The sequence below is a fragment of the Moschus berezovskii genome, chromosome 2 (genome assembly GCF_049115385.1).
Source record: "Moschus berezovskii isolate FMDL1 chromosome 2, NW_MosBer_1.0, whole genome shotgun sequence".
In the NCBI taxonomy this organism is placed as follows: domain Eukaryota; kingdom Metazoa; phylum Chordata; class Mammalia; order Artiodactyla; family Moschidae; genus Moschus; species Moschus berezovskii.
Genome location: NC_142461.1, coordinates 51,288,440 through 51,308,837, shown reverse-complemented (window position 1 = coordinate 51,308,837; position 20,398 = coordinate 51,288,440). Strand labels below are relative to the sequence as shown.

Genomic DNA, 20,398 nt, shown 5'->3' with positions numbered 1-20,398 from the left:
AATAGATAAAGATGTGGTGCATATATACAACAGAATATTACTCAGCCATAAAAAAGAACAAAATGCCATTTGCAGCAACATGGATGCAGCTAGAGTTTATCATACTAAGTGAAGGAAGACAGAAAAAGAAATACCACATGATAGCACTTATTTGTGGAACCTAAAATATGACACAACTGAACCTATCTATGAAAGAGACTCACGGACATAGAGAACAGACTTGTGGTTGCCAAGGAGGAAGGGGTTGGGGGAAGGATGGAGTGGGAGTTTGGCGTTAGCAGATGTAAGTTTTTATATATAGAATGGATAAACAACAAGGTCCTACTGAACAGCTATATTCAATATCTATATTCAATACTGATAGAACATCAATAATATCAAACTATATTGAATATCCTAAACAAAATGGAAAAGAATATAAAAATAATGTATGTATGTATAATAACTGAATTACTTTGCTGTACAGCAGAAATTAACATATTATAAATCAACCATACTTCAATTAAAAAAATTAAAAAACATAAATATACCATACAAATATTAATTCAGTGGTTCTCAGACAAGAGTACATATTCAGTCATCATTTGTGAAACGAATTCAGGAAGCTGAGGCTATGGTTTCATCATTTGTATTCTTATAAAGCCCCACAGGTGAGCTGTTTTTTAAAAACAGTTTTACTGAGATGTAATTCTCCCAACTCAAAATTCACCCATTTGAAATATATACAATTCAGTGGTTTTTAGTACATTCAAAGAGTGTGCATTCACCATTCCAGTCTTAAAACATTTTCATTTCGCCCAAAGAAACAGTTCCCCTTAACTGTAACCTCCAATGCTTCCCCATTTCTGGGCAACCACTAACCTACTTTTTATCTCTATAGACTGGCTTACTCTGAGGATTTCATAAAAATGGAATCATACATTATGTAGTCATTTGTGACTGGCTCCTTCAACTTAGCATATTTCCAAGATCCATCAATGTTGTAGCACATTTATCCATTCATCAGTTGATGGACATTTTGGTTGTTTCCATTCTTTGACTGTTATAAATAGTGCTCCTCTGAACATCCATGTACAAGTTCAGTATGGATGCATGTTTTCATTTCTCTTAGGTCTATACACAGGAGTAGTTGCTGAGTCATATGGCAACCCTCTTTAAACTTTTGAGGAACTGCCAGATCACTTTCCAAAATAGCTATATCATTTTACATTTCCGCCAACAGTGCAAAAAGATTCTAATTTCTCCAAATCCTCATCAACATTTGTTATCATCTGTCTTTTTTATCATAGCCATTCTAGTGAGCATGATCTACAGGTGATTTCTGATAAGCATTTTTGGTTCAGAACTACTTCTTTTAATTGGTTTGAGACACAATCCCATACTCAAATCCTCTAATCATTATCATATATCCTTGGGGTCTCTGTGGACTGCTGCTGCTGCTGCTGCTAAGTCGCTTCAGTCGTGTCTGACTCTGTGTGACCCCATAGACGGAAGCCCACCAGGCTCCCCCGTCCCTGGGATTCTCCAGGCAAGAACACTGGAGTGGGTTGCCATTTCCTTCTCCAATGCGTGAAAGTGAAAAATCAAAGTGAGGTCGCTCAGTCATGTCTGACTGAGTGACCCCATGGACTGCAGCCTACCAGGCTTCTCCATCCATGGGATTTTCTAGGCAAGAGTACTGGAGTGGCTTGCCATTGCCTTCTCCGCTCTGTGGACTACGTAGATATAAATCCTAGATGGCTGAGAATAAATTTTCAAGTCACTTGAAACTAAGAAGAATGAGGTATCTCTTGAAAAAAAACTATACTCAAGTATAGGAGATGTAATATTGCCAGAATAATCTTTTAATTAAAAGGTTGGATCTGGCTAGATCACACTAAGTGTTTCTTCCTTCGTTCTGGAAGATAAGTTAAATCAGGTTAAAATGAACACTAAAGGCAGATTTAAAATGGCAAAAAGTCACTGAAAGGAAATGAGTAGCTGTGAAAGGATTTGGCAATACAGAAGTAGTGGAGGGGATTTTGGGACTGCTTTTGTATGTTTCGGCTTCACTCTGTTTTCTCTTTTGCCTTCTTGGATTATTACTGCCCAAGCCCAGTGAGTGTACAAGGCTCCTGGGAAACTGTTCTCATTGCTGTACTCTGTATGTGAAAGTCGCTCAGTGGCGTCTGACTCATGTGACCCCTTTGTGACCTCTGTAGCCCGCCAGGCTCCTCCATCCATGGGATTTTCCAGGCAAGAATACTGGAGTGGGTTGCCATTTCCTTCTCCAGGGGATCTTCCCGACCCAGGGGTTGAACCTGGGTCTCCCACATTGCAGGCAGACTCTTTAGCATCTGAACCACCATGGAAGCCCTTTTTACTGTACTCTAGAAAGGACTTTGTCCAATATACTGTATAGCCTATGTTTTCTTCTCCAGATCCATTTTCTACCCTTTACTTTGCTCTGAATTCTGAGAGGCTGACTTTTATGAACTGGCTTCTAGTCGGGTTCAGTGAATGACAAGCACTAGCAGTTAGGAGGGGAGAAGAAAATAAAGTTAGTGCATTTATTTCCCTGCCTTCTCCCTGCTGAGCCACACACTGACAGCAGCTGCAGCATTTCTGTACCTAAGGCTTAGGTGCAGTACTGTTACTTTTTCCTACAGCTCTCGAGGTTTGCTCCTTCCTTCATCCTGGTACCTAGGAGTATCAGATGGCTTTGTTGCTAATTTGGTACTTTATCATTTGTTGTTGGTTTCCCTTGTCCTTACACATACCTTTGAAACAATCCCTTCAACTAAAATCTCAGTTATTCCATTCAATGTACCAGGACCTAACTGATATAGTTGATACAGTCCAAATATTATGCTGATTGCCAACCATGTGCCTGGCCCCAGTCAGGCACTGGGAATAGAATGGAGAACAAAAGCCCCGTCAATGAATTTCTATCTCTTACGAGATCCTCAGAACAGAGGATAAACTTTAGACAAAAGGGTATAAAATGAAGAAAACAAGTAAGTAATTTTCTTGGGCACCTCTTAAAACTTAAAGAGGATCTCAAACGCCTGTAAACTTGAGGGAGAAGGTTTGTGAAATCTTCAAGAAACTGATGTTGACATGCACACACTGCTTTATTTAAAATAGATAACCAACAAGGACCTACTGTATAGCACAGGGAACTCGGCTCAACATTATGTAACAACTTAATGGGAAAAGAATTTGCAAAACAATAGCTACATGTATATGTATAACTGAACCACTTTGATGTATACCTGAAACTAACACAACACTAATCAACTTTACCCCAATAAAAACAAGGAAATTGATGTGTCCTCATTAGCTACATGTAGAATAAAAAAATTAGTAATGAAGCACTAGGGAAGGAAGAGAAGGAGAGAGGAATAGAAACATTCTTACCTGTTGAGAAAAGAGAGTATAACTGTCCTCCATAAGCAAGAAGGACACTAGATATGACATAAGCAGGAAGCGCTCCACCATGAAATCTAACTACCTAGAAAACAGACAAATGGGCAATTTCTGAATGTTAATGTTAATGACATAAGCATACTTTCACATGAAATAAACCTGCTGCTCTTCACTTTATACATTTTCTGACACGACCACAAAGATATCTCCAGTAATGGGCATAAAAATTCTATGTAAAATAAATGCTAAGAATATATGGTATATTAGAAATGTTTATCTAAATTTTTATCAAATGCATAAAAGAGACAATATATAATTGTGTAGCATATGCTGCAAACTTTTTTATAAGGTATGTTTATTAAGCAAATCAGGAAAGGAGTACATCAAGGCTATATATTGTCACCTTGCTTATTTAACTTGTATGCAGTGTATATCATGCGAAATGCTGGGCTGGATGAAGCACAAGCTGGAATCAAGATTGCTGGAAGAAATATCAATAACCTTAGATACGCAGATGATACCACCCTTATGGGAGAAAGCGAAAAGGAACTAAAGAGCCTCTTGATGAAAGTGAAAGATGAGAGTGAAAAACCTGGCTTAAAACTCAGCATTCAAAAAACTAAGATCATGGCATCCGGTCCCATCACTTCATGGCAAATAGATGGGAAATAATGGAAACAGAGACAGATTTTATTTTCTTGGGCTCCAAAATCACTGTGGGCGGTGACTGCAGCCATGAAATTAAAAGATGCCTGCTCCTTGGAAGAAAAGCTATGACAAACCTAGACAGCATTATTAAAAATCAGAGATGTTACTTTGCCAACAAAGGTCTGTCTAGTCGAAGGTATGGTTTTTCCAGTAGTCATATATGGATTGAGAGCTGGACAATAAAAAAGGCTGAGCACTGAAGAATTGATGCCTTAGAATTGTGGTGCTGGAAGACTCTTGTCTTGACAGCAAGGAAATTAAACCAGTCAATCCTAAATGAAATCAGTCCTGAATATTCACTGGAAGGACTGATGCTGAAGCTGAAGTTCCAATACTTTGGCCACCTGATGCAAAGAACTGGCTCATTTGAAAAGACCCTGATGCTGGGAAAGATTGAAGACGGGAAGAGAAGGGGATGACAGAGGATGAGATGGTTGGACAGGATCACAGATTTGATGGACATGAGTTTGAGCAAGCTCTGGGAGTTGGTGAAGGACAAGGAAGCCTGGCATGCTGCAGTCCATGGGGTCGCAAAGAGTTGGACACAACTGAATGACTGAACAGATAATTATAGAACTAAATGACTTAAAAATTCTGCTATGCTTATACTGCAAAACATAACAAACCAAAAAATAAAGTGAAAGTAATGATACAATAAAAATTTTAGTGAATTTTAAAACTATAATTTCTCTGACAAATCACTATTACCTATTTATGTCCAGACTGTACAATTTTGCAAATTAAAATGATGTTGAATATACTATAGTAGTTCTATGACTTGATATGTTATTTTTGTAAAACTATTTGCCTATGAATCATAGAAAGTGTTAGTCGCTCAGTTGTGCCCAACTCTTTATGACCCCAGGGACTGTAGCCCACCAGGCTTCGCTGTCCATGGGATTTGTCAGGCAAGAATACTGGAATGAGTTGCCATTCTTTTCTCCATGGGATATGTCCAACCCAGGGATCAAACCCAGGTTTCCCGCATTACAGGTGGCCTCTTTACCACCTGAGCTAGCAGGGAAGCCACAAATCATATAAAGAAACTCCCCAAATGAATTTTTCAATATGTTTATTTTTAATATAAATTACTTTTACAATCTGAGCATGGACGACATAAAAAGTTCTTGAAAATGTTCATTTATACAATAGAACTTACAGATTTTAATGGGATATGAATACAGCATAGTATGAGAAACATGAAATTTTAATATAACATTCATTTGAAAATCAGGAAGCAATTTTCATTTTTAGGAAGTATCAAACATGAAAGCATCACCTCAAAGCCAGGGGTGGCCAACTATGGACTATGTGCCAAGAATGGCTTTCAAATTTCATTAATGTGAGAAAAAAAAAGAAAAAAGTAGCTGAAGTAGTGGCAGCAGCAGCAGAAGCAGCAAGAGACTATATATAGTTTGCCTAAATACTTATTATCTGGTCCTTTACAGAAATGCTTACAACTTCTCTTAGAGTATCTATCCACAAGGCAATAAATAACTGACAAGACGTCTCTCTTACCTGTCCAAGTATTTGTGAAAAGGAAGTCTTAACTGTCACCTAGTTTAAAAAACAATTATTTATAAAGGTTATTTTTCCTATACTCACATTTTATTAAATGAGCACACTACAACAATCACAATCACTACTTTGTTATAATAATGAACCTAAAGGTACTCAAGATCTGAAAAGAATTCTCCAAACCATCAATATTTAATTTCTATCAACAGCAGTTTTACTGTTCAGAACTTTGCCCTTAATCAAATTCTTGCAATGATACATGAGTAAACTTTTACTAATATAGTTAATTAATCGGAATATCTTATGACCAGATCATACAAGCTAAAGGAATTCATTGAATGACTGAATCCAGAAACTATACATTTATTTGCTGAAAAATTAAGCACAAATTAATCAACTTTCTATGTAACTTGTACTTAAAATCTCAAACCTACAATTGTATGGTACTAAAAAATGCTAAGCAAAACCACTTCTCAGTAAATTTAATAAAAGTAGGTTTCACATGATATAATACCAGGAACAAATAGAGCACATGTAGTAAAATTTGAGCAAAGACAATATTTTAAAAAGAAATTCATTGTTCATTAATTATCTCTACCATAAATATACCTCCTTAGATATTAGAAAGTCTGGGAAAAGGAAATATATCTTTCATAGAGAAATTGTAAAATATCTATATTTGGTCAATACATGGACTTTTTTGAAAATAAAATATTTGGAAAATAAAGTATTTGTTAAAACATGGACACTCTGACAGCATGCAGTATTAGGAGCCAAATTACTAATGCAGCTCTTCCTATCTCTATAGTATTAGAAACACGAAGGCACAAGTTGAAAACCTTTACATCCCAGCAGAATCCTTCAATGCTAGAAACACAAAGCAAGATATCAAAGCACCGATAACTTCCAAAAATCTAAAATAACTCATAGTATAGGTCAAACTGAAGCTTGGTTGAAGGACAGATTCTATTCACTTGACCTACTGATTCTGGTTTACCCTAAGAAAGTTCAAAAAGAAATCCAAACATTTCCAGTTTATTCTATAACTAAATCTTAAAAATTAAGCAAACATATAACTTACCTCATATTGACACTCTGATGATGTGTACATTTTTAGTAATGCTACATGGCTGTCATTATCAGGTTGAGCAACATGGAGTTTCACAGAAATTTCAGTGGAAGATGGAACCCTGAAAATATAAACAATGAATTTTCAAATACAAAATTATGTGAAATAACCATGGCTAAGTCAATACTCAGTACCACACAATGAAATACTGTAAGGAAGCTAGATGACACACACAGGAGTTGGGGGAGAGGGTGGAAAGGGGTTCTTGTTTGATGCAAGTAAGGTTAAATTCTACACTGCTTAAATAAGAATACTCTATGTTATAATATTATATGTATTATCTTATGAGCACAATGCTACATAAAGGAAGCCTATATTTTACTAAAAGGCACTATAATAATTTCACTAAAATTTTACTCTGATTTAAATAAACAAAGTAAAATATGTATTATTCAAAAACACCAAAGTTTAAGGTAAATTCTTTGATTTACTTACTGTGCAATGGTTAGTGAATCTTCGTAAGACCAGGGAATATGAAGTTTATAGATACTAGTAATTTCTTCTGTGAAAACATAAAAAAAATATGTATTACTAACTTTATATTACTAAATGTTATATAAGCTATTGTGATACATAACTATAGATGGGCTTTCCAGGTGGTGCCAGTGGCTGCACCTGGCTGCCAATGCAGGAGACATAAGAGATGTGAGTTCTGGGTTGGGAAGATCCCCTGGAAGAGGGCATGGCAACCCACTCCAGTATTCTTGCCTGGAGAATCCCATGGACAGAGGAGACTGGTGGGCTACAATACATAGGGTTGCATGAGTCAGACATGACTGAAACAACTTAGCATGCACATAGGCATGCTGATATCTGCATTTATATAATTACTCATTTCATTAAGAAATAATCAGTAAGAGTTATATCACATGATAAGAAATTAGGGAGAATGCTTTAATAATAATGTTTAATTAGGCCTACAAAAAGATATTAGAACATATGGGAAGTACTAAGAAATTGGAAAAGAGTAAAGAGATAAATGTCAATTACTATTACAATAGGACAGCAAGATATACACTATTTTTAAAATGTAAATATTTAAAACAGATCAATATTTTTACTGTTAAAAAGGGTCTACTTTAAGTTAATTGGAAATATAAATAGCTTTTCTATTAGCATATATTAAATATAAATTTACATATATGGAAAAATAAGTATTACAGAAAATTCCAGTGAGGAAGACCTAAAGAGTCTTCAAATGACAAAACTATTTTTTCAGAAAATATACTTACCTTTGACTCCTGAGCACTTGCTTACCACATTGATTTTAAAAGCTTGGTATATCTAATAGAGTTTGACCACAAAGAAAAAAACAAAAAAAACAGGTTTGTAAGTTTAACTAAGCGGTAAAGTCAAATCAAGTCATTATTGTCAAGATAATTAATTACCTGTCCAAAGTTCAGAAGCTCTATATTATAGAACAGACCACTTGCATTTAATATCACTTTCCTTGAGGACAATCCTGTTGAATTAAAAGTACTGTATTACTTAGAATATAAAAAAAAGATTATTTTAAAGTACAAAAGTACTGACTTTAAACAATGTCTAAATAATGCCAACAGATTTTTAATATTAAAAGAGTTTATAGGTTCTTGTTTTTGGTATGGAAGAATGGAATTCCTAAAAATTCAATCCTCATTCAATAAATTCTGGACAAAAACAGAACATTTATAATGATTTTATTCATTTTTAAAATTTTATTTTTGGAGTATAATTTCTTTATAGTATTGTATTAATTTTGCCGTTGTTAAACTACCAAAGTTTATCAGCTACATGTATACATATGTTCCCTCCCTCTTGAACCTCCCTTCCACTTCCCTTCTCAAACCTACCCCTCTAGGTTGAGTACCACCAGACTGAGTTTCCTGCGTTATGCAGCAACTTCCTACTAGCTATCTATGTTACATATGGTAACATATATGCTTCAATGATACTCTCAATTTGCCCTACGCTCCCCACTGTGTCTACATGTCTGTTCTCTATGTCTGTATCTCAATTTCTGCCCTGCAAATAGGTTCATCTGTACTATTTTTCTAGATTTCCATATATATGTGATATTATTTAATATTTGTTTTTCTCTTTCTGCCTTACTTCACTCTATACAACAGACTCTAGGTCCATCCACACCATTACAAATGTCCCAACTTCATCCCTTTTTATAGCTGAGTATTATTCCATTGTGTATTATGTGGGATTCCATTGTGTATATGTACCACATCTTTTTAAAATTTATTTTTTAATTGAAGGATAATTGCTTTACAGACTTTTGTTGTTTTCTGTCAATCAAACATCAACATGAATCAGCTATAGGTATACATATGTCCCCTCCCTTTTAACCCTCCCTCCCATCTCTGCATCCACCCCTCTAGGTTGATACAGAGCCCCTGTTTGAGTTCCCTGAGTCATACAGCAAATTCCCACTGGGTATCTATTTTACATATGGTAATATGTTTCCATGTTACTCTCTCCATACATCTCACCCTCTCTTCCCCCTCCTCCTGCATCCAAAGTCTGTTCTTTATGTCTGTTTCTCCATTGCTGCCCTGCAAATAAATTCATCACTACCATCGTTCTAGATTCCATATGTATGCCTCAGTATACAATATTTATCTTTTTTCTCTTTCTGACTTACTTCACTCTGTGTAATAGACTCTAGGTTCACCCACCTCACTAGAACTGACTCAAATGTGTTCCTTTTTATGGCTGAGTAATATTTCATTGTATATATGTACCACAGCCTCTTCATCCATTCGTCAATGGACATCTAGGTTGCTTCCATATTCTAGCTATTGTAAATAGTGCTACAATGAACACTGGGGTACAAATGTCTTTTTCAGTTTTGGTTTTCTCAGGATATATGCCTAGGAGTGGGACTGTTGGGTCATATGGTGGTTTTATTCCTAGTTTTTTACTGAATCTCCATACTGTCTTCCATAGTGGTGATATCAATTTACATTCCCACCAACAGGGCAAGAGGGTTTCCTTTTCTCCACACCCTCTCCAGCATTTACTGTTTGTAGACTTTTTATCCACTTATCCGTCGATGGGCATTTAGGCTGCTCCCAAGTCCTGGCTATTGTAAACAGTGCTGCAACGAACACTGCGGTACATGTGCCTCTCTGAATTATGGTTTTCTCAGGGTATATCTCCCATGGTAACAAGGTCATGCTTAAAATCTTGCATGCCACACTTCAGCATTACATGAACCAAGAACTTTCAGATGTCCAAACTGGGTTTATAGAAGGTAGAGGAACCAGAAATCAAATTGCCAACATTCACTGAATCATAGAGAAAGCAAGTGAATTCCAGAAAAACATCTACCTCCATTTCATCCACTATGCCAAAGCCTTTGACTGTGTGGATCATAACAAATTGAATAAAGCTCTTAAAGAGATGGGAATACCAGACCACCTTACCTGTCTCCTGAGAAACCTGTATATGGGTCAAGATGCAACAGTTAGAACCCTGTATGGAACAACTGATTGGTTCAAGATCGAGAAAGGAATACGACAGGGCTGTCTGCTGTCATCTTGTTTATTTAACCTATATGCTGAACACAAGATGAGATATGCCAGGCTGGATAAATTACAAGCTAGAATCAAGATATGTGAGAAAAACATCAACAACCTCAGACATAAAGATAATACCACTCAAATGGCAGAAAGCAAAGAGGAGCTAAAGAGCCTCTTGATGAGTGTGAAGGAGACTGAAAAAAGTCAGCTTAAAACTAAATATTAAAAAAACTAAGATCATGGTATCTGGCCCCATTGCTTCATGGCAAATAGAAGTAGAAAAGGTGGAAGCAGTGACAGATTTCCTCTTCTTGGGCTCTAAAATCACTGCAGATGGTGACTGCAGCCATGAAATCAGAAGATGATTGCTTCTTGACAGGAAAGCTATTACAAAACCTAGACAGTTGTGTTGAAAAGCAGAGACATCACTCTGCCAATAAAGGTCCATATAGTCAAGGCTATGGTCTTCCCAGTGGTTACATACAGTTGTAAGAGCTGGACCATGAAAAGGCAATGTGACAAAGAAATGATGCCTTCAAACTGTGGTGCTGGAGAAGACTCCTGAGAACCCCCTGGAAAGCAAGGAGATCAAACCAGTCAATGTTAAAGGAAATAAACCCTGAATACTCACTGGAAGGACTGATGCTGAAGCTGAAGCTCCAGTATTTTGGTCACCTGATATGAACAGCCAACTCACTGGCAAAGTCCCTGATGCTAGGAATGATTGAGGGCAGAAAAAGAGGGTGTCAAAAGATAAGTTGTCTGGGTGTTATCACCAATGCAATGGACATGAACTTGGGCAGACTCCGGGGGATGGTGAGGGACAGCAAGGCCAGGCGTGCTGCAGTCCCTGGGGTTGCAAAGAGTCAGACACGACTGTGTGACTGAACAACAAGGAATGTGCTCAGGAGTGAGATTGCTGGGTCATATGGTAGCTCTATTTTTAGTTTTTTTAAGGACTTTCAATAACATTTATGTGTTTTAAAAAATCACTACATATTTCCAATTTCAAAAAGGTACGCTTTCTTGGTAGCTATTTTCTCTTTTTTAAAAAAACATCTTAATCAATTAAAAAAATTACACCCACTTAGATGTGAATGCCTTTGGATAAGAATATGCAAATACAAGTGTTCAGATGCTTCTTTGAAAAGAGAAAACAATAGGACAAACCACCACTGTGCAATAGACAGAAAAGGCTTGAAATAATTACCAAGTATATCACTAAAATTCTAATAATTAAAAAATAAATACTATATGAGGTTAAGATTCTGTCAGGCACATTTAGCACCAGCTAAAATATATAACCAGTTTTTTCATAATGTTGCATTCTGTTAACTATTTTAGAGGATCAATAATTGAATTTAAGAAAACAGATATAAGAAATTTGATCAACATGTAAACAAATTTCTTAAATAGAAGGTGTACCATCAATTTGTGATTAATAAATCACTTTTAAGACACACTGCTTAGACATTCAACTATAAACCATTTTAATGAGTACCTGTTGTAACCAATATTTTAAAATACAGCACTGAATTTAAGGCAACTCAAAATGAACAATAGGAGAAAAACTATTAGATATGAAGTGTCCTTCACACTTTACTTACTCTAATTTGAAATACCATTCATTGTGCTAACCTTCTTCACAAGAAAGATGGACTATCTTTTCATGTTTTACAAATTCTAACAAGAGGTAAGAAATAATTTAAAATTTTGCTTTCCACTATGGCAAAAAAGGAAATCAGAAGCTAAACATTGTACTTAACTTAAAAACATTTTTAGTCTGACTCACACCCTAAAGATTTTAGAAAGAACATTTTTATTATTAAAATGTTGACAGGCCCAACACAGACAAAGACTGTTACAAGAGACAAGGAAGGATACTACATAATGATCAAGGGATCAATCCAAGAAGGAGACATAACAATTGTAAATATTTATCCACTCAACATAGGAGCATCCCACTACATAAGGCAAATGCTAACAGCCATAAAAGAGGAAATCGATAGTAACACAATAACAGTGGGGGTCTTTAACAGACACTTAGACCAATGGACTTTTGAATTGTGGTGTTGGAGAAGACTCTTGAGAGTCTCTTGGACTGCAAGGAGATCCAACCAGTTCATCCTAAAGGAACTCAATCCTGAATATTCATTGGAAAGATTGATGCTGAGGCTGAAACTCTAATACTTTGGCCACCTGATGAGAAGAACTGACTCCTTAGAAAAGACCCTGAAGCTGGGAAAGACTGAAGGCAGGAGAAGGAGACGACAGAGGATGAGATGGTTGGATAGCATCACCAGCTCAATGGACATGAGTTTGAGCAAGCTCCAGGAGATGGTGAAGGACAAGGGAAGCCTGGCGTGCTGCAGTCCATGGGACTGCAAAGAGCTGGACATGAATGAGCAACTCATGAACACCACCACCAATGGACAGACAGGAAATTACAAGGAAACACAGGCATTAAATGACACATTAGACCAGATAGACTTAGATGATGTGTACAAACATTTCATTCAAAAGTAACAGAATACCCTTTCTTCTCAAGTGCACATGGGACATTCTCCAGAATGGATCATATCTTGGTCACAAATCAAGACTCAGTAAATTTAAGAAAACTGAAATCATATCAAGCATCTTTTCTGACCACAATGCTATGATATTAGAATATAGGAAAAAAACAACTATAAAAAAGAAATAAAAACACATGGAGGCTAAATAATATGCTACTCAATAACAACCAATGGATCATTTCAACATAGACTAATTAATCAATGCAGTACACCATACTAACAAATTGAAGAATAAAAACCATATGATAATCTAAACAGATACAGAAAAAGCTTTTGACAAAATTCAAAATCCATCTATGGTAAAAACTCTCCAGAAAGTGGACATAGAGGGAACACACCTCAACCGAATAAAGGCCATGTATGACAAACCCACAGCAAATATGAAGAACTGAAAGCATTTCCTCTAAGATCCCATTTACCATCACAACAAAAAGAATATAACACTTAGGAATAAATCTATCTACAGAACTTAAAGACCTGTACTCAGAAAACTACAAGATACCAATGAAAGAAATCAAAGACAACACAAACAGATGGAGAGATACAGCATATTCTTGGATCGAAAGAATCAATACTGTGAAAATGACTATACTACTCAAAGCAATCTACGGATTCAATGCAATCCCTATAAATTACAAATGGTATTTTACTCAGAAATAGAACAAAAAATTTTACAGTATGTGTAGAAACACAGACGACTACAAATAGCCAAAGCAATCTTGAGAAAGAAAAGGGGAGCTAGGGGAATCAGGCTTTCTGACCTCAGACTATACTACACAGCTACAGTAATCAAAACAGTATGGTTCTGGCACAAAAACAGAAAAATAAATCAATGGTACATGACAGAAAGTCCAGAGATAAACTCACACACCAATAATCACTTAATCTATGAAAAAGGAGGCAAGATTATTCAATGGAGACAAGACAATCCCTTCAATAAGTTATTCTGGAAAAATTGGCCAGATATCAACACATGTAAAAGAATGAAATCAGAACACTCCCCTAACATTATATGCAAAAAAACCTCAAACAGGATTAAACACCTAAAAGTAAGGCTGGACACTATAAAACTCAGGGAAAACATTAGGCAGAATACTCTTTGATATAAGCTGCAGCAAGATTTTTAATCTACCTCCTAGAGTAATGAAAATAAAAACAAAAATAAACAAATAGGACCTAACTAAAAGCTTTTGCACAGCAAAGGAAACCATAAACAAAATGAAAAGATACCACTCAGAATGGGATAAAAATGTTTGCCAACCAAGCAACTAACAAAGGATTAATCTCCAAAATATACAAACAGCTCTGCAGCTCAATTAAAAACAAAAAATCAAAAGACGGGCAGAAGATCTAATAAGAATCAAACCACTGAGTCACATCACATGGTTATTCTAAGAACTATACTAGAAATACACACAAAAAATGTTACAAGGCTCTGCATTATTACAACTAACTGGCAAAATAAATCAACACTCTATCAAAAAGAAAAACAATTCTTAAGGTTTCCAAAATCCAGCTTCCCTGTTGGCTCAGTGGTAAAGAATCTCCCTGCCAACGCAGGAGACGCAAGTTTGACCCCGATCCAGGAAGATCCTACGTGCCTCAGAGCAACTAAGCCCACGTACTACAACTACTGGGTCTATGCTCCAGAGCCCATGAGCCACAACTACTGAAGACGGCACACCTGGAGCACATACTCCACACAAAGAAGCCGCCACAATGGGAAGCCCATGCATTGCAACCAGAGAAACTCCCATGCAGCAATCAAGAGCCAGTGAAGCCAACAACTGAAAAAAAAAAAAAAATTTCCAAAATCAAAGTACTTACCAAAGGAAAAAAGATGAGTTACAGGAAGCTGTATGGATCTTGTCTCTTTTTTAAAGAATTCACAATCTACAACAAACTGGAATATAAAACATTGATTTATTAGGAAAAAATAGAATTAAATTTATAATAAAATACCTTCACTTGATATTTGAGTAGAAAATAAAAATCTATAAACTTCAGTTTTGAAGAAAGTATTCTATTGTCTATTACAGTCCAACTCTCAAGCTATATTTAGGGGGCATGAATTCCTCAATGAGAGATGCTAAGCTAAAAAATTTGGTGAAAAATCTTAATAAATTATTAGAGGGTCATACCTATAAGAGCAGATGTACAGCACAGTGTTCTTGTAGTTAGTTTTAGGTGTTTGTAGAAGAGGGACCATAAAAGATGGATAAAAACATTAAGAGCAAAAGTTAATTCAAGATTAATTAGGAATTTAGATAATATATCCCCAAATACTTTCAGTCAAAATAAAATGTGATTTTGTTCCATCTTTTAAAAATTTCCATATTTATTATGTTTCTACAGTCTAATTATAGTACAAAAGGCTTTTGGAGACATACTGCCATTCATTTACAGATGCTTAATGCTATTCATGTAAGATTATGTCTAATCTTACATGAGGCTAAACAGTGATTATAGTAAATAGAAAAGAGGTTCACTGTGTACAAAGAAAAAGAAATGCTATCTCAAAAAAAGTAAACCTAGAATGTGACATCTCCATCACTGCAATCTCCATAATGACATTTCTCGTCTAATCACATTTCCACAGTGGCATAAAGATCTTCATTCTCAGCTGTCTATAATAGAACAGTTTCATTAGAATTATTTCCACAATCCAACTAAATGACTCTAATCTATATGAGCTGAGGAAGAAATTAATCTGATGCCTAACTGTAGCTAGCAAGTAGTTTGCAATGCATAGTTAAGTAAAAAGCCAGTGGAGTCTATCTTAGGCTTTTCCAGTAACTACACCTTGGACTGTATTTTAAGCTGTGTTATTTTGTTTGGGTGGAATTTTGATTGTTTTTGAAAATGAAAAACAGATGAGGGAAGATGCTATCAGAATGCACACACATAGGGAAACAAAAGAAAAAAAATTTACTAAGGGGCTCTGCTTTTATTTTTCCCTCTTTAATTAGAAGGCAAAGAATACCGTCAGATATTTCCTTTATAGAAAACAGACGTTATAAGATTAGAGAAATCATTTATGGAGCACAATTATTTATTATATTTTTATAGGTGTCTCTTTAGTTGAGACACTGCCTGAGATAGGAAGAAATTTTTAATCACTTTAACAGGTAATTAAAATAATACAAATTTTATTATTACTTTAAAAATTGGGCCATTTCTTTACGGAATAAACCTTTATCCAAGAAAGAATTCATGAGTCTGTCTCTGAAATATACAGATAAGTACATTTCTAATGGACTTAATTTTGTTTTCTGTCGTTAAAAAATGCAGATAATTCCATATTTACATTTGGAAAACTATATTAAGACAATGAGTTGAGTCAAAAAGTTTTTAAACTGCCTATTTAAATCATCTCCCTGGTGGCACAGATGGTAAAGCATCTGCCTACAATGCGGAAGACCCAGGTTTGATCCCTGGATCTGGAAGATCCCCTGGAGAAGGAAATGGCAACCCATTCCAGTACTCCTGCCTGGAAAATCCCATGAATGGAGGAACGTGGTAGGCTACAGTTCACGGGGTCGCAAAGAGTCGGACACAACTGAGCAACTTCACTTTCTTCCTTTCACTTTATCCTTCTAGTGATGGGTTGAAACAGACACTAGAAATCATGAAAGACCTAGGTTACTATCCTCGTGAGACTGGGTGTGCAACAACTAGAGTCAGCAGTGTTACTTTCCAAAAAGTGTTCACTAAGTATTTATTAGGCTGCTAAGACTGGCTATTTGAGAAAGGCTCACTAATTTCTTGGAATAACCAGAGAAGGCCTTGCTTGGGAAGATGTTAAATTCATTCAAAACCAACTTACCTGAAAGAAAAACCCTTAAAGAGAGCTTTTAGTACTGAAGATGCTGAATTACCTCTCACTTGAGCTAAGCAAAACAAAACAATGAATCCATTACAAGGTACTCATGAGACTCAGTCTTTGAGATGACTCCTAACTACATCCCCTTTTCTTTTTTCCTTTAAATATTTCTAGTGATTTTGGCCCCAAATCGAATTAACTCTTTATTCAAGAAACATTTTGAATGTATATATGGTGGTCACTAGAGATTTCACTTCACTAAAGGTTTAGGATGCAGAGTAAAACCCATTTAGTCCTTACTCTCAATAAGTTCATACTATGGTATGGCAATAAAGACATAAATTATAATTCAGTGTAAAATATTCCTCAAAGAACTTAAGACCAAAATGTGGGACTAAGTAAGAGGTTATTGGAGTAGTCTAGAAAAGGAAAACAGGGCATACTTAGGGTAGGTGTTGGAAGGATAATTTTGTTGGGTAAAATGCGGCAAGGGTCTTTTACCTCCATCTTCTTTCCCCGCCTACTTCTCTCAAAAATTACCATCCTTTTATTTCTACTCCCACTGCATGACTACAAGCCTGCAAAACCCCTTAACAGGGGCCTGGTCTGCCTTGTTTCTAATCCATACTATACCAAAAATAGATTCATTGTCCAAAACAAATAGCTCTGATCCCATTACTACCATGGTGAAAAATATTTTGGTTCCCTTCTGGCTTCTGAATCTTCCAATGAAGGACTTCCACAATATGGCCATGAACTACTTTTCCAGACTTTTCTTCCACTACTTTTCTTCTATCCATGGTAGCTATCCTTTTAAATTATTTACTTATTCACTATTTTCCAAACATACCCTACACCTTCCATGTTCTGATTTTACTATTTGTGTCTCAAAGGTGTTGTTCATTAAAACTTTCTGCAATAATGTTACTATTGAGCATCTGGAATATGGCTAATACAACTAAGGATCTGAATTTTTACTTTTATTTAAGTTTAATTAATTTAAATTTAAATAGTCACATGTGCTAATGGCTCCCAAAGTAGATAGCCCAGGTCTGGAATACTCAATCTATCTATAAAAACACTAACTATCCTTTAAGGTAATTTTAAATATCACCTGAAACTAATGTCTTTTCTGATTTCATCAGTCAGCAATATCTCCCCCTTTAACGCTTTTCAAGGATTTACAATATTCTGATTTGTATTATACTTTTTAGGGTGCTTCTTTCATTTTCACTCTTCCCCTGGCTATCAAATATATTTCTATCCCTCTACCAACAGTATGTAAGCTTTTTGAGAACAGGGTTCATGTCCTCCTCTTTTGTGCGCCTCCTATGATTCCTGGCACAGAGTTTTTGCACATAAATGGGTACTCAATAATTAACATATTTTGAAAGACTGATAAAGTAGAAATAATTTCCACTTGAAACAAAGAGACTTGGATTTATTCTGCTTAGTTCAAGTCAGAGTAAATGATCCCAATGATTTAAACAGTCAGGTGGATTACCAACCCAGCCACTATTTTAGATGTTTTAGATAAGCGCTATGCTGAAGAATGTATCAAAAAATGACAGAAATATTTAGCATAAGTATCCCAGAAACATTCTGATAACAGACTCTTGCTTGTTACCTTACTTCCATGAATAGATGGTACATAAACAACAAGATGAGACAAAGATGGATAGTCTTGAAGTCTTAACGTCAGAGACTAAAAAAAGATGAAAAAAAAAGCTGATTTTATTTAGGATATACAGAGCTTAAAGCATGTTAAAAGATAAATTACAAACCCATTTCTTACTTAGTAAGTTACAAAAAAACTGACTTCAAACCTTTATGTTCAGTACTTCACAAAATGTTTACATTTTCAGGTCTATGACCTGCTGAATGGCAAATTTCTAATAACTATGTTAATATGGACTGCCAAAAATATTCCCTGAACTACATCGCTTCAAGTAAAACAAATGAAATGTAACACTAAATTTAATTATTTTACAAAATTATTTCCAGATATTGTATCTTATAATTTGTCTACTTGTTTTGTATAATATTACAGTATGATTTTTACATTGATTTTGGTGGTATATGACAAAGAGCACTCAACAGTTGATGGATGCTCAATATGACAGAACAATTGCAACTTAATCTGAAATGATTCTGATCTAGCCCACGTAATAAACAGTTGCTGGCTAATGATGTATGAACATCCTCCTTTGGAACTTATTCAGTAAGTGGCATGAATGAACTATGCAAGTCTAACAACACACCTCACCAAATGAGCATCTCTTCTCTTCTCAAAGCTAAGGCCATATCTTACGGTCCATATTTTGAGGAATGACTAGATAGGAGACTGGTCTATTTAATGAAAAGCTAGGCCACCAAACATAGTTTTCAAGTTTTTCTTTCTGACAATAAATGTGTGAAATGGGAGTAAGTTATATGTTGTAACAATCTTATGCATTAACAAATTTCTGCACTTAACATTCTCCACTGTTCTTCAAAAGCACTCATGTGGGCAATCTGGACTACACTATCACTAGTGGTCCTCAAACAACCTGACCAGATTCACCTGGGAGTGCTTATTAAATTCCTGGGCTGCATCTCAACTTACTAAGTAAAGTCTCTATAGCTGACTTACATATTCTAATGTAAATTAAAAGGTGACAGGGGCTTCCCAGGTGGCGCAGTGGTAAAGAATTTGTCTGTCAGATGCAGGAGATGCAGTTAATTCCCTGGGTCAGGAAGATTCTCAGGAGTAGGAAATGGCAACTCACTCCAATATTCTTGCCTGGAAAATTCCATGGACAGAAGAGCCAGGCAAGCTGCAATCGCAACGAGTCAGACACGACTTAGCAACCGAGCACACACACATGCGTGCTTGTGTGCTCAGTCACGTCTGACTCTTTGCAACCCCATGGACTGTAGCCCGCCAGACTCTGTCCATGGAATTTTCCAGGCAAGAATACTACAGTGGGTTGCCATTTCCTACTCCAGGGGATCTTCCGACCCAGGGATCAAACCCAGTCCCTGCAGGCAGATTCTTTACCACTGTGCCACCTGGGAAGCCAGAGCACGTGCACACACAGAGACACACACACGAAAGGACCACACAAGCCAAAGCTCCAGGCAACTGAAACCAACCAGACAAATGGTTCAGTTCAGTTCAGTTCAGCTGCTCAGTCGTGTCCGACTCTCCGCGACCCCATGAATCACAGCACACCAGGCCTCCCTGTCCATCACCAACTCCCGGAGTTCACTCAAACTCATGTCCACAGAGTCGGTGATGCCATCCAGCCATCTCATTCTCTGTCGTCCCCGTGTCCTCCCGCTCCCAACCTTTCCCAGCATCAGAGTCTTTTCCAGTGAGTCAACTCTTCTCATGAGGTGGCCAAATGAAAGATAAATTAATTAGAAAGAACCATGGTTATCTGTGCAGCTATCCACTCTGAGAGCTTTTGTAACGCTCAAGAAATTTCTCAATAATTTTTTTTTCAGGTCAGTCAGTCAGTTCAGTCGCTCAGTCGTGTCTGACTCTTTGTGACCCCATGGACTGCAGCACGCTAGGCCTCCCTGTCCATCACCACTCCCGGAATTTACTTAAACTCATGTCCACTGAGTCCGTGATGCCATCCAACCATCTCATCCTGTCGTCTCCTTCTCCTCCTGCCTTCAATCTTTCAATTTTTCAGATCAGAATACTTTAAAAAGACATCAGAGTGTCAAAGTACATTTA

General features: G+C 36.4%; 1 protein-coding gene across 2 annotated transcripts in view; it reads right to left on the bottom strand.

Annotated features, from left to right (window-relative positions):
• Positions 1 to 20,398, bottom strand: part of PGAP1 (post-GPI attachment to proteins inositol deacylase 1) — a 78,091-nt gene that overhangs the window by 19,889 nt on the left and 37,804 nt on the right. For both annotated transcript variants that reach the window (XM_055397827.2, XM_055397828.2), the window contains 8 exons: positions 18,299 to 18,376; positions 14,676 to 14,751; positions 8,152 to 8,225; positions 7,996 to 8,047; positions 7,199 to 7,265; positions 6,716 to 6,824; positions 5,635 to 5,673; positions 3,400 to 3,493 (listed from right to left, as the gene is read on the bottom strand). In XM_055397827.2, coding sequence (XP_055253802.1) covers positions 3,400 to 3,493; positions 5,635 to 5,673; positions 6,716 to 6,824; positions 7,199 to 7,265; positions 7,996 to 8,047; positions 8,152 to 8,225; positions 14,676 to 14,751; positions 18,299 to 18,376 — 589 coding nt within the window. The remainder of the gene's footprint in view (positions 1 to 3,399; positions 3,494 to 5,634; positions 5,674 to 6,715; positions 6,825 to 7,198; positions 7,266 to 7,995; positions 8,048 to 8,151; positions 8,226 to 14,675; positions 14,752 to 18,298; positions 18,377 to 20,398) is intronic.